General features: G+C 37.1%; 1 protein-coding gene across 1 annotated transcript in view; it reads left to right on the top strand.

The window, feature by feature from the left end:
* SMARCA2 (SWI/SNF related, matrix associated, actin dependent regulator of chromatin, subfamily a, member 2) overlaps window positions 1–14,906 on the top strand; it is a 109,941-nt gene that overhangs the window by 81,862 nt on the left and 13,173 nt on the right. Inside the window, exon 29 of the mRNA XM_015826093.2 lies at window positions 7,010–7,227. Within this exon, the coding sequence (XP_015681579.1) occupies window positions 7,010–7,227 (218 nt within the window). The remainder of the gene's footprint in view (window positions 1–7,009; window positions 7,228–14,906) is intronic.

The following is a 14,906-nucleotide window of genomic DNA, read 5'->3' as shown; positions in this document are numbered from 1 at the left end:
CTTCATTAATTTAAAGGGATAAAGGAATGATAAATTAGGATTGGAGGAATATTTTCCCATTTCTTTTGTTCTGCACAAGAATGTAGAGCTCCAGAGTGACCAGAGGATGTAAACATGTGTCACATCTTCTTTAGGCAGGGAGAGTCAGGCAAGAGTGTTTCCAAATTCATATATTTTCATATTAATTCCCTTCTTTTATATGTGTGTGTGTGTGTGTGTGTGTGTGTTTGTATAGGGATGCAAATATAAAGAAACCTTTCTCTTGCCTTTAGATAGTCCATTTGTTGTATTGCTGATGGGAAGAAATTTTTGTTAGCTGTAATAAATGATTGTGCTGATGAATAATAATTTGATCCAGGAAGAAGTTTCCTTACTGCAGTTAAGTTCAGTAGTTTTCAAGTAGTTCACATAGTTGCTCAAAGGTGAACAAAGAAGCTTTTGGGGAAAGATACAGGATGGTATTTGTATTGTCTGCATTGCAAATATTTCTGCTTGGATTTTGGACTATACCATGTGTAATAAGTTACATCTCTTAACTGGATGCAATTTCTTGTGATATAAAGAACCATTAATACAATATGAGTTATTGAAGAAATGAATAAATACAGATAGCCTTCAATTTACAACAGTTTGTTTAGTGACCATTTGAAGTTACAACGGTGCTGAAAAAAAGTGACTTAAGACCTTTTTTCACACTTACGACCACTGCAGGATTGCTGTGGACATATGATCAAAATTCAGGTGCTTGGCAACTGACTCATATTTATGACGGTTGCAGTGTCCTGAGGTCAGGTGATCCCCTTTTGCGACTTTTTAACAAGCAAACTCAATGGGGAAGCCAGATTCACCTGACAACCATGTTATTAACTTAGCAGCTGCAGTGGTTCATTTAACAACTGTGGCAAGAAAGGTCGTAAAATGGGGCAAAACTCACTTAACAACTCTCACTTAGCAACAGAATCTTTGGGCCTCAATTGTGATGGTAAGTCGAGGGCTATCTGTATATCCCTAGAAGTTTGAAAAGGCATTCTTTCTGTATTTCCATTTTCTTATCCCTGCTAAACAATCCTGAAATCCAAAAATAGGCCCTGAAATGAACATTTGCAATGAGCCATGAAGATTTCTATCCTTATCTCACCAGATGTTTTAATTCTTCAGAGAATCTTTGTTGTTTGGAATATTCCTAAATGCTCTTTCCTGACAGTTGTGTTCTGTGATGGAACATCTGGGACTTACTTGCTTGAGGTTGATCAGCTGCTTGAAGTAGACTGCGTGATTGATATGGGGAGAATTTCAACAAAATTGTAACCCTGTCTTTAAAAAGGTGGCTTTTTCAGAGGCTGAATACAAGACAAAGAAATGCTAGCTATTAAAATAAAAAAGAAGTTAGGACATATGCACATAAGCACAAAGCAGTGTTTTTACTTGCCAAATAAGCAGAATTGACCTACATGGCAACATTCCAGATATAATGAATCCAAAATGATTTGAAAAATAGCGGCTTGCAGCTTGGCTAACAGTTGTGATTCCTGTCATCCCTTAGGCACATAGGAAGCTGCCTTTTAAAAACTTAAATTGTGGTCTGCCTACTTCAGGGCTATCCCTCCCTTCATTGCTGAACTAATAAGATTTCTTGCAGTTTATTCTGAAGAAATCAGTCTTTCTTGCCCCTACTCTGGAGAAACCAGGGATTGCACTTGGGAGATTTATGTGAAAAGTGTGTGCTTAGCCTTCGAACAACAAAGTAAAACTATTTTTAATGCTGTACATCACCCAGAGTCCTTATGGAATTGGGCTGCCTTAGAAATTTGATTTACAAGGAAACAGATGCAAAATTTCTTCACTTGATGATACCCGTATATGCTTATGGAATCAAAACAACTTGTATATGTCTTATGGTACATTAACTATGAGAAAGATAGCATGCTGCTGCTGGTGGTGATAATAATACTATAGGTTGATAAAAATGACCAATGCAATCTAAACATGTGGCTGACTGTACAACGATGCAATAATCTGAGAAAATTTCAAATAATAATAATCACATAACAAATACTCTAATCACAAATCATGTATACTTTCAGGAAAATATTTGCAGTTTTATTAGACTATCAATTGATTATTTATACTCACATAGAGGCGTGCTACCATCTAATAAATATTTTTAAAAGATAGCAAAATAATTAAAATACATTGTCTACCTAGATATATCATCATCACCCTCATTTTAGCCATTGTCTATCCACTGCAGGATGTGAAGGCCTCTTCTGCGTGTTTCCAACCTATAAGGTCCTAAGCTTTCTTTTGCGAATTGGGCCCGCAATACTTGCTGAGGTCGTCAGTCCATCTTGTTTTAGGTCTCTTTCGTGGACGCTTTTTAATTAAGTGGGATCCATTCTGTGACTGCCTTGGTCCACCTGCCATGAGTTCTTCTTGCTATGTGACCAACCCATTTCCATTTCCACTCTTTTTACTCTCATGATGATATTGTAAACACCTAGATATATAAAATACATGTAGACTAAATTAATACTATGTTGCAAAATTCAATTAAAAATGCATAGATTTAAAACAGAGGTTGGGGACTTTATTCAGATCACAAGGGAACATATTCCCTATTTTTGGAAGTGTCTTTTGCATATCTAACATAAATAAGTTGTGGTGTTGTATAGTGAGCAAGATGGGGAGTGATTTAATTGCTTGAAAGATTTTAGAAGGTATAAAAGGAAGAAACTCAAGATTTACCCTGATTTACTTTGGGGAGAGAAAGAGAAAAAAAAACTTTATCAGACATCCAAGATTCTCTTATTGTACTCTGCGGCAATAAAGTAGAATTTTGATAGTCTTTGTGGAATTTTTTGACCTGGTCTGCCTGAAAGAGCTGATAGGCTCCTAGCAGTTCATAAATGTGAAAGATTTTGGATTTTTGCTTTTGATTACTTTATTTAAAAAATATATATGAATTAATCTAATTATACTAAAAACCAGCGTGGCAGAGTAGTGGAATTAATTGGGCAAAGGAGAGTCAGGTTCAAGTTTCAACATAGCACTATGTCAGTGGTGGCGAACCTATGGCACGGGTGCCAGAGGCGGCACGCAGAGCCCTCTCTATGGGCACGCGTGCCATCGCCCCAGTCCTTGGCCCAGCTGGGCTTTATAAAACCTTTTCGCTTTAGGCCTCCGCCACCGTGTACAAAAAAAAAAAAAGGTTCAATCAGTCAATTTCAACTTCTTGCGGCAAAAAAAAGATCTTGCAAAGTTAGAATTGATTGATTGAACTTTTTAGTCCCACCCAGTCTGCCGTTACCACCGCAGCCACGCCCACCCAGTGGGCCACACCCACCCAATGGGCCACACCTACCTGGCACCCGACGATGCATAAGTGGGTTTTGGGTTGCAGTTTGGGCACTCGGTCTCTAAAAGGTTCCCCATCACTGCACTATGTGATTTGGGGTCCCTTAACTTTCTGTCAACTAACCAACCAACTTTGTGAGATTTGCTATTGTGGGAATAAAGTTAGGTAAACAGAGAGATGAATTTAGTAATATGTGTTTGTGTCACCTATTTTTGCCTCCCCATTTTAACAAAAACGCTGCTGATGTAAAAGGAAGGGAAGGGGTTTAGGGAAGGGTTGGGTTAGTACTTGCAACCAATTGCTTTCTACAACTACAGACATTTTTTGAGCTTAAATGAAACAATTCAAATGGCAGTTTCCATCACTTTCCAATCAAAAGTAAATTAGTGGTGGTTTGCTGCTTTTTTACTGCTTTATTTCTTTGTATTACACTGAAACAGTAAAACTGGGAAGTATGCTGCAACTGTGTTTTACTGATGTTGGTTACATATCATTGTATCAGGTATAAGTAGTTCTAGGACTGGTTTCATTAATGTTAGTGAAATCCAGCATTGTCAGTCTTATATATCAGTAGAGTCTGCTTTGGAGAACTATATTAAATGATCTCGGAAAGATTTTGAGAAGAAGGAAGTGTTACTGTAGGCACTTGCTCAAAGTGTGCTGGTTGGAAAGCTAGTGTTATTAAAAATTTGTAATTGTGTACTGTAGCATCTATTTTGTAGAAATTTGTAATCAGGTACAATGGCATCTATTTCAGGGGAATAGTGTAGATTCTGCTGAGACTTATTAATAAAATATAGGGTTTGCAGACTATGAAATACACGAAATGGTGTCACATTAGAAAGACTACATATGCTCATTTACATTTTGTCCATTTTAAAAGGTTTAAATTGACTGTTCACGTAATTAATACAAATCACAATACATTATACAAATCATACAAATCACTTCATCTGATTAAAATTATACACTTGGTACATCAGAACTTTAATTTGGTAACTATGAATTTTCACAAATCTTTCACAAAATGCTGAGAATATATTTTTCATTAAAATTGTTGATTTATTTTTTTTTTTAAAAAAATCATGCTTCATAATTTAGCAGCCTTTGTCTGCTATTCACAAAATTATAAAACACACAAAAACGTATAATGGATATATTTATGAAAATCTGTAATCTCCATTGCAATATTGTTTTTACAAAAAAATATTGAAAGGCAAATTCAAGCCGGTGTGGTATGTGGAAATTATTAGACCAGTGGTATATGCTTATCTGTGAGCAGAGAGAGAGAAAAATAGATCGTTTGATTCGTTTAATTTTAAAAAATCATTTCCAAAAGGATGTTAAACCAGGAAGGCTAGAAAAAATAGGGGGGGAGGGAATTGGTATTTAAATCAATCCCAGTAAATTTAAATTAGCTATGAATAATGAAGCAGTCTTGGATGCAATATAGCTTTAAAATACAGACTTCACTGTTTCACTTTTTTAAAATATATATATATTTATATATCTGGGTTTTTAAAATATTGATACTATAATTAAAATGCTTCCAGGAATCAAATAACTACTCTGCCGAAAAATAATTTCTATTTGTATTCCTGGAATAATAATGGGAAAATATGATAAGTAGTTGTCAATATTAAAGAGGCTTGAAGGGAGAAGGCTTTGGGCCTTGTGGTAGGTAGTAGAATGAAACGGCAGATTTGAGTATCTACATTCCTTTCAGTGTTGCCTTTTCAGTAAAATAAAATTACTTGTATATGAAAACATAGCCTTTCCCCAGCTCTCTTTTTTTTCCTGATCAGCTGATGAAGAGACTAGCAGCTCGCTGCTTTGCTGGCTTGTTAATTTTATCCCCACTAACTGTGATTTCCGATAGCCGGCCTGCTGATAGTGGTAAGGTAAATATCCTTTTTCATTGCCGTCTTGAAGATTCAGTAGAACTACATCGGCAGGCATGTGTAGGTGTGTAACACATCAAAAGCTGATGTTCTCTGTGTTTTTCTGTGTACAAATGAGTGCTTAAGGAGAAGCAATAACATTAACTGTTGACAGCCCTGCATGCTGTATTTATTAATAGAATTTGTAGCTTCCAAGATTTGCAGAACAGTTTTTTTTTTTTTTGCATAATCTTCGGGAGCTGCTGTGATGTGTAGTGGGTGTCCTGCTTTAGCCAAATGAATATTAATGAATTTGTGTGCAGATATATATATACACATATATATGTATAGATATATTCATATTCATATTCTCTTTTCTCCCACCTAACTCATCAGATCTTAAGCTGCTTCATAGTGGTTTGCTGAACGCTGTGGAAGCATGGTGGAAATTGTCTTTTGATTATTAAGGCCTGGGTTAGCGTCTCTCCCTCAGGATTCTGTGTTCATGTTTGTTCGTTGGATTTGCACATCGAAGGATGAATAAGAAACAGAGACTGAAATTTCCCTGGCATTTTTAACATGCCAGCCTGTTTTGTCTGATGTACCAGGTTTATTCACAAAATGTTTTGCAAGCAACATAACCCAGTGAAAGGAATTGTGTCTGGGATGTAATCACTCTTTGTATATTGATTGTTACACTCACATGATCATAAATATTAGCCATGTTTGGTGCTGTGGAAAAATGAAGGTAATTGCCTTACGATTAGAGCTGTTTCAGCTCAGAGAAAGGATTGATTCACATTTGCATGTATCTTAGTTATTATAGGGGAGCAGAAAGGAGAGTGTCAACATTTATGATTTGAGAAAGCATCATAAAGGCTGATGTAATTTATTTTTTAAAAGAAGGGTTGTATTTTTCTTTCTTTCTTTTTCTCCAACACCTTGTTAATTTTAAGCTGTTTGTAAAACAGAACTACCCACATCTGATTTTTTTTTCTTCTGTTTATTTTTTGTTTATTTTTTATTTTTAAAGTTCAGATTCCCTGATTGTTACATATATTTCTGAGAGTCTGAACAATTTCTTTTAAATCAGATCTGGTTTTGCAGCATTTTTCATTCTGTCATTGTATAGTGTTGTTGGCTGTCATTTAAGGTTCATGTTTGCAGGTAAATTTTAAACTAGTATATGTTGCCTTTAATGTGTTTGAATTGTGTTGTTTCTTCTTCACCCCATAATGCTGTTATTCTTTAGGTATCAAGCAATGCATTGTTTACTACTTCTGCATTGTGAGTAGGCATTGTATTAAGGAAACACGTTGCTTTAGATGTATAATATGGAGACATTGTTTGAAATTCTGTTTGTAAACTCCTTTGCGAAAAGAGGAATGTGTGTGAATATATTTTGAAGGAATTTTTGTTTTGCTTTGTTAAAATTGCCCTATATATAAAAATATCTTTAAAATGATGTCTGAATGTAATTGTTTTAAAGAATACAATGGATCATTACTTAATTGAGTGTGTACTCTTGTAGCAACAAATGTCTTTTGGGGTTGGCCTTTCTCTCTACAATCAGACTACTTACGAACAATGGTATCGCTGTGTTTCTAAAGACGGTTGATGATCCCTAAAATTCTTTTGTTCAACTTGAACTTGCAAACTGTTCAGCTCATAAACACTACAAAGTTCTTTGTACCATTTAGACTTCATTTAGTATATATTTATTCTGTGCATCTTTACAAATCTGTGTATATTTTCCTGTTTTCCTAATTAATAGGCAATTGAAGACGGCAACTTGGAAGAAATGGAAGAGGAGGTTCGGCTTAAAAAACGTAAAAGGAGAAGAAATGTGGACAAGGATTCGGGCAAAGAAGACGGCGAGAAGGCAAAAAAGAGGAGAGGAAGGCCCCCAGCTGAAAAATTGTCACCCAATCCACCTAAATTGACAAAGCAAATGAACGCCATAATTGATACAGTGATCAATTATAAGGACAGGTAAGGTACTTTTTTCCGTAATCAGCACTTTAGTTTCTTTGGAACAAATTGCATTTTTCAGATTTTCATCATGCCATAGTTTGACATTAAGGTGCCCTTGCATAGAATTCTAGAAATTTGTTTCATGTAAAACCCTCATTAAATTTGAAATTTGTGTGTATACACACACACACACACATATAAACCTACATGCATAAACCAACACACACGAACATATTTGGAAAGACAAACATTTTGTCTATATTCTTGTATCACTGCTTATGAATTCAAGATAAATATGTGTAGTATTGTCCTAAAATGAGAGTATAAATAGGTCCAGGGTGTGTATGTCTGTACATGTGTGCATGCTGCATATGCTTGTGGATGGGTAGATAGAGAAGAAAGTAAGTTTGTTTCAATCAAAATAAGCAGTCTACCATCTATATAAAGTTACACAGAAAAATTGTACTACTTAAATAATAGTCTCATATTTCATCCACATAAAAACTTTTCTTAAAAGAATAAAAATTTCTCTGTCTCATAGTAGTGCTTCAGAAAGTGAATGTTGAAGCTTCTTCTGGGGACTTTATAAAGAAAAACTTGGGAACTTTTGCATAGCTAGCAGTAAATTTAGTAGGTTCCTTGAAACACCAGTGACGTGATTATTATGTATTTTATTGGGAACTCTGTGCAAGTAACCAGAGTTCTAATAAATAAAAAAATAAACACTGCAACAAAGAACACAGATAGTTGCCCTTTTTGGTTATATTGAGCACAATAGTCAGGCGTTCTCAATTTATTTATACCAGCAAGATATCAAGACATCCTTCACACAAAAGGATGTGATTTAAAGGTGCAAAACAGTCAGTCCAAATGTCACCATCAGACCCTCAATATCCATTTTGTGCTTTCCCTTCACCCTTAACTCCCCCATCATAGGCTTTTTGGATGTGGCCTTCAATAAACCCCACTAACTTTGAGTCAACAGGTTCTTGGTCCAAATAGTGAATTTTAAAACTTATTTCCATTCCTCTCAAGAAAACTAGACTAGTCCAACACATTTTAAAGCATTTTTAGTTCTGGAGGACAGAATTCTTGGGATCACCCAATAAAGTTTTTTTTTTTTTTTAGTTTTAAAAACAAATTCACAATTTTTAGTCTTTTAATTGTGAGGCAAGTTCAGAAGCTTCTGAAACACCGTAATGCGGCTGGGAAAATAATTGGTCCTTCTCCCATTCCTCAAGGGCTGGTACATTTTCAGTAATCATTGCATATCTGCAAACAGCTCCTCAGTACTGAAGAATGATACTTTGCGTAAAATTGCATTATTTTCCTCCGAGCATTGATATAGAATTTCTCTCGTAACTGTGAAGAAAGGGCTGCGATACTTTAGCCAACTGAATGGTACCTTGGAGTAGCATGGAACAGACCCTAAAGAGTTGTGAGGGACTGCCCATTGCCCACAGCTATTTTACATGCATACATTACAATACAAAGAAAATAGCAGGGCAAAATCAAGGCAAGATGCAAAACAATCGAAAGCAACTTTCAACCTCCTGTGTTTGGCTAGGTAGTTATAAGAGGATTTAGGATGCAAGCTAATGAAGCTGTCCCATTTAAATACAGTTCTAGGGTGATAAGGTTTGGGACAGTAGCTAAATTTTAACCCAAATAGGTCCTTTCTGCTCTTTCTTCTTGAGTTATTCCTCAAAGTGTACTACGCAAAAACTAATTGTCAAGGCTGCTAACATCGGATGTTTTTGCTTTGATAACAGATGGAGATGCAACCACTTTCTTCTTATGTTTTACTCTTAGAGTTAGAGTTAGATGATGCTGGGGAGAGGAATGTGCATGAGAGTTTAGCTAGACATAATAATACTGAACCTAATGTGTGAACCAAGGTTATTGAAATAAGAGATGATAAGAATTGGGGGGCTGGAGAACTGGAGAGAAAGACTGCATTTCAAACTAATTGGAGAATGTGATTCATGACTGTTAATTGGAGGAGTGAATTGTGCTTTGATACTATGTGCTCAGGGGAGGGGAATCCAGTTTTTGGCTTCGATTGTGTTAGTGCCGATGCTATGCGTCTCAAATAAAGATTCTTTTAAGGTAAACAATGCCTCGAAGTTCTTTGAAGAGTTTCATCTGTCGGAACCACGACACTAATGGTATGGTTCTTTTTAGCAGATCTCAGACAAATTGGGTGTGTAAAGAAGTGGGGCTTTTAAGGAAAACCTCTGTAGCCTATGCATGGCTCTTTTCTAAATACAGGTAGTCCTCGACTTACCACCACAACTGAGCTCAAAATTTCTGTCTCTGAGACATTTGTTAAGTGAGTTTCGTCCCACTTTGCGATCCTTCTTGCCGCAGTTGTTAAGTGAATCTGGCTTCCCCATTGACTTTGCTTGTCTGAAGGTTACAAAAGGTGATCGCATGATCCCGGGACACTGCAACCGTCATAAATATGAGCCAGTTGCCATGGGTCTGAACTTTGAACACGTGACCATGGGGATGCTGCAATGTTGTAAGTGTGAAAAACGGTCATAAGTCACTTTTTTTCAGTGCCGTTGTAACTTTGAGCTGTCACTAAATGAACTGCTGTAAGTCGAGGACTACCTGAATTTCACGTGACTCTTCATGCAATCCTAAAAAGAATCAACGGGGTGGACAAATCAACATATTTTTGGCATGTGACCATTTCATATTTATTTAGTTACAAGTTTGTGTACCCTACTGTATATTTTTTTTGATACCAGTAGTATTATACGATCTTTAGTTAACTAAAACCATGATGAGTAGTGGAGATCAGTATCTGTGGCCCAATCTGGTTTTGATTAGAACACAGATTGTAACTTTTAATGTAGGAGAAATATATTGTAATGACCATAAATTAATATATACCAGTATATTGCACGTCTCTGAAATTTAAAAGGGAGCAATATAATATATATGAATAAAAGTGATATGATCCGATGGAGAGGAATTGATAAATTTATTGAGAGAAATATAGCTGGAATTTTAGATATGAATAGAAGGCCTACAATGCAAATCAGAAAGTTCGAATTGTTGTAATATAGGTTGTTGTGACTATATACAAAACTAATAATTTGTAGGTTAATGATACTGTAGTTGCATCTTATGTTCCAGTGGAAAAATCAAATATCAATTTAAGGAAAATTGTTCAATATCTGAACAAGTGTAATCCAAGAGAAAAATTCTCTGGATGACGTAAATCAGTGGTTCTCAACCTTTTTAATGCCGCGACCCCAACCGGTCGTAAGTCGAGGACTAAACCGGTCGTAAGTCGAGGACTAAATCGGTCATAAGTCGAGGACTACCCAACCGGTCGTAAGTCGAGGACTTTCCCTGCCCGGGAGTGCCGTGCATGCGTGGTTCCGCTCCCTGTGCCAGCCGAGGCGTAGCTGGCAAGCGGCAGAGACAGAGCAGGCCGACCACCAGCTGGCCCAGCCCAAGGGAGGTAAGGCACCCGCCGGAAAAGGGGGAAAAAAATGGCGGACAAAAAAAATGGCGGACAGCCTTGCTTGGCGACCCCCGTGAAATGGTCGATTGACCCCAAATGGGGTCCCGACCCACAGGTTGAGAACCATTGACGTAAATGGATGGGTAGGAACAAGATAAGATATTATAGAAAAAGTTATGACCATTCAGAGATCCGAGTATAAATGAGAACGGTTAGTGAATATCTGGTTAGGAAAAGATCTTGTTTGAAATACATGATTTAAGCATAATTTAAAAGAATGAAAATGAATAAGGAAGCACGATGGATTTGATTATTTATGCTGAAAGGTTTAGAGAATGAGTGAAATCTCTTATCTATTATGGGAGGTTTTAAATGTGAGGAATTAGGGGTCCTTGGTGCTCTCTGAGCTTGCTTATTTTCTTACAGACATTTCATTACCCAGACTAGGTAACAGCATCAGTTCTTTATAAATGGGGTTTGCTGTCAGTTTATATTCTAGTGGCTTGCCTGTCAGTGTTGGTGGGCGTGGTCTTAGAGATTCTTTGGTTGGTCTGTTTACTGTTGGCTCTTTGGCAGTTTTTTGACTGGGGTATTGTTTGCTTGATTGTTGATCTGATGTTAACCTTGGAGTTAATTTCATAACACATGGAATTAAACTATGCTGATCTGGATGCTGATTGCTGGGGGAGAGGTGCTTGAGTCTTTTTGTTTCTTTTTGGGCTGGGTGATAGTCTCATGTTGTTAATGTCTATATGTCTATTGATGGCTGATTTGAGCCACGCTTCTAGAAATTAGTGTTTTTGAACTTGGCTTGGTCTAGGATGGTCACATTTTCCCAACTGAAACTATGGTTAAATCTGTCTGTATGTTGTGAAATGTAGGAATTTTCATCATGTCTTCTGACTGCTCGTTGGTGTTTGTGGATGCGTTCTGCCAGTTTTCTGCCTGTTTGTCCCACATAGGGGTTGTTGCAGCCGTTACACTGTGTGTTGCAGATGACTCCTGTTTTTTCTTCTGGGGTTGTTTGGTCTTTTGGTCTGCTTAGGATGCAGGGCTGTGGAGTCGGAGTCGAGGAGTCGGAGTCGGAGTAAATTTTGGGTACCTGGAGTCGGAGTCAGCAAACAATACTCCGACTCCTACTAAATTTAGATTGGAATTAAAAAAAAAAGCAAGTTTAAATGTCCCAATTCACAAAAAGTTATAATTAATGACTTCTCTACTGTAAGAATAAAGACCAATGCATGCAGTGCCTCACGTAACCGCAAAACGAACACGTTAAGTGACCGTGAAGAAGCATGCTTTTCATGTGCTTCACTATATGGCACNGCAATACTTATACTTTCCATAGTGTTGTGTTCTGCTGTTACAGGGAACGCAGCGCCCATGGGTAACCTAGCCTCTCACTGATAAGGGATTAAGTAAATATGTTTTTTGCAGGACTAGAGACACTTGTATAAGTGAAGGGAATGGAGGGTCAATAGTTCAAGACTGAAGCTGTAAACCATTGGAAAAACTGCTGTCATTCGGCTATAAAAACTTGTAAACTCCTATTGTTAGCTTATTAATACAGAGGAGTCGGAAGTACAAAAAACTGAGGAGTCGGAGTCGGAACATTTATCTACCGACTCCACAGCCCTGTTAGGATTTTTGAAGGGCTTTAGTTGGTTTATGTACAATGCAGTTTCCATGTGGGTGTAGTAGTCTTGGTAGTTTCTGATATATTCTTGATGTATATCAGTGTAATTCTTTTTAGGGTTTGTGTGGTTGTGCTGTATTGGGTTGAGTGCTCAGGGACTTTTTGATAAAGTTGCGTGCATATTCATTTTGTTGAAATACGTTGTATGTGAGATACATCAGTTTTTAGTCTGTCAAGAGTGAATATTGAAGAAAAAGCACAAAAGAAAAGGAGCTAAGAAAATAGGGTGTGAAATCTCTTGCCACACAGTGAAAAGAATTCTATTATGAAAACCACAGAATAATCTTATGGAATTATACTAATGGAAAATATGAAATACATGTTTTATGCTGGAGAGGAATGAAAATAGGCTGTAGATGGGGGGGGAAGTACACAAAAAAGAGAGACTGCTGTGAAAAGGAGGATGTAAGAATATAGCTGAAAAGAGCAAGGAACAGTTAAGAGAAACTAAAAAAAGAACTTGCCATGAGATGGAGATAAACTGTTGTTTTGGAAGTGGGTGAAGAGGGTTAAAGAAGGAGCTTTCAGAAGAGTGAATGGAATTAAAAATAAAAGTGATGAAACGCAACTGAGGGAAAGCTGGGTAGAGTGTTTTAGAGAGGTTTATAATAGGAACAATAGTGATTTCAAGACTAGAAATGAAGCCGATGCTTTAAATATTAGTGTTCAAGAAAAAATTATAAAAAGGCCATTATAAATGGGTGATTGTCAAAAACGGCAAAGCTGCAGGTATAGCTAGTGTAACAGAAGAAACATTAAGTCATGGAGTGACTTACAACGTGTTAATGTGTGCCCGAAGATTTCTCCTATGCCCGATGAATGAAATAATGCTTGCTCCTCCATACAGAGAGAAAATCAGGAAGAGTAAATGGAAAGACTGTGGGGAGGTTAGTTTGTTTAAAATCCTATTGGATGTATAAGTAATCTATGGTTGAAATAAAGTATGCTTAAAAAAATAGATGAAATGCCCAGCAAATAGGAGCAGTTAGTAAGACAAGGTTGTTTAATGTATTTATGTATAAGTTTATAAGGAACAGCTGTCTTAAAAGTATGTTGGTTGGTAATGGAGAAATACATATACATTATATACCGATGATGTTGCATTGTTGTCTGAGAACCCAAATAATGTGCAGCAGGATCTGGACAGACTTGAACACTGGGCGCTATCTAACAAAATGAAATTCAATGGTGAAAAAAGTAAGGTTCTACATTTAGGCAAGAAAAACCAAATGCACAGCTATAGTATAGGTGGCACCTTGCTCAATAGTAGTAACTGTGAGAGGGATCTCGGAGTCCTAGTAGACAATCACTTAAATATGAGCCAGCAGTGTGCTGCAGCTGCCCAAAAGGCCAACACAGTGCTGGGCTGCATTAACAGAGGGATAGAATCAAGATCACGTGAAGTATTAATACCACTTTACAATGCCTTGGTAAGGCCACACTTGGAATACTGCATCCAGTTTTGGTCACCACGATGTAAAAAAGATGTTCAGACTCTAGAAAGAGTACAGAGAAGAGCAACAAAGATGATTAGGGGACTGGAGGCTAAAACATATAAGGAACGGTTGCTGGAATTGAGTATGTCTAGTTTAATGAAGAGAAGGACGAGGGGGGACATGATAGCAGTGTTCCAATATCTCAGGGGCTGCCACAAAGAAGAGGGAGCCAAGCTATTCTCCAAAGCGCCTGAAGGCAGGACAAGAAACAACGGGTGGAAACTAACCAAAGAGAGAAGCAACCTAGAACTAAGGAGAAACTTCCTGACAGTGAGAACAATTAGCCAGTGGAACAACCTGCCTCCAGAAGCGGTGAATGCTCCAACACTGGAAGTTTTTAAGAAGAAACTGGACAGCCATTTGTCTGAAATGGTATAGGGTTTCCTGCCTGAGCAGGGGGTTGGACTAGATGACCTCCAAGGTCCCTTCCAACTTTATCATTATTATTATTATTATTAAATGTTAGATTATATTGTATGATGCAATAAGAATCATATATCTTGCATGAAAGACCAAGATAATACTGTTCGATAGGAAAAATAAAGTGAGCAATTACAAGTTATACATAAATGGCAGCAAAGAGCAAGTTGATGAATGTGTGTCCCTTTGCAGAATTTTCATTAAAGAACAGAGAATTAATGAAGAGATGTTAAGAAATATAAACACTAATAGAAATATATTGTATGTGTGATCTCCAGTAAGGAATGACTTTATAAGAAGAGAAAATAACCGGGCATATCAGCCTGATTCTGCTCATTTGCACATTATGTGAGAGTGTTTCTAGAAGTGAGAGTTGTGTGTGTTGTGAGAAATACAAGTATGAACACAGTTGCAGTGGAGTACTTCAGAAGCCTATGTGGTAAAGGGAGAAGAAATAGGATAAAGAACAGATGAGGGCTGGATGAATGTGCATCAGGTATAAAACTGAACAACAGTACAAAAGAAGTTTATTGAAGTGAACGAATGACATTGTAAATCAAATGCACAAAGAGTGAACAGGTCAAGAGGAAGGAGAACTCTGAAA

Source organism: Protobothrops mucrosquamatus, unplaced genomic scaffold, assembly GCF_001527695.2.
Source record: "Protobothrops mucrosquamatus isolate PMUCROS unplaced genomic scaffold, P.Mucros_1.0 scaffold_205, whole genome shotgun sequence".
NCBI lineage: Eukaryota > Metazoa > Chordata > Lepidosauria > Squamata > Viperidae > Protobothrops > Protobothrops mucrosquamatus.
This window is presented reverse-complemented; position numbering and strand designations above follow the sequence as displayed.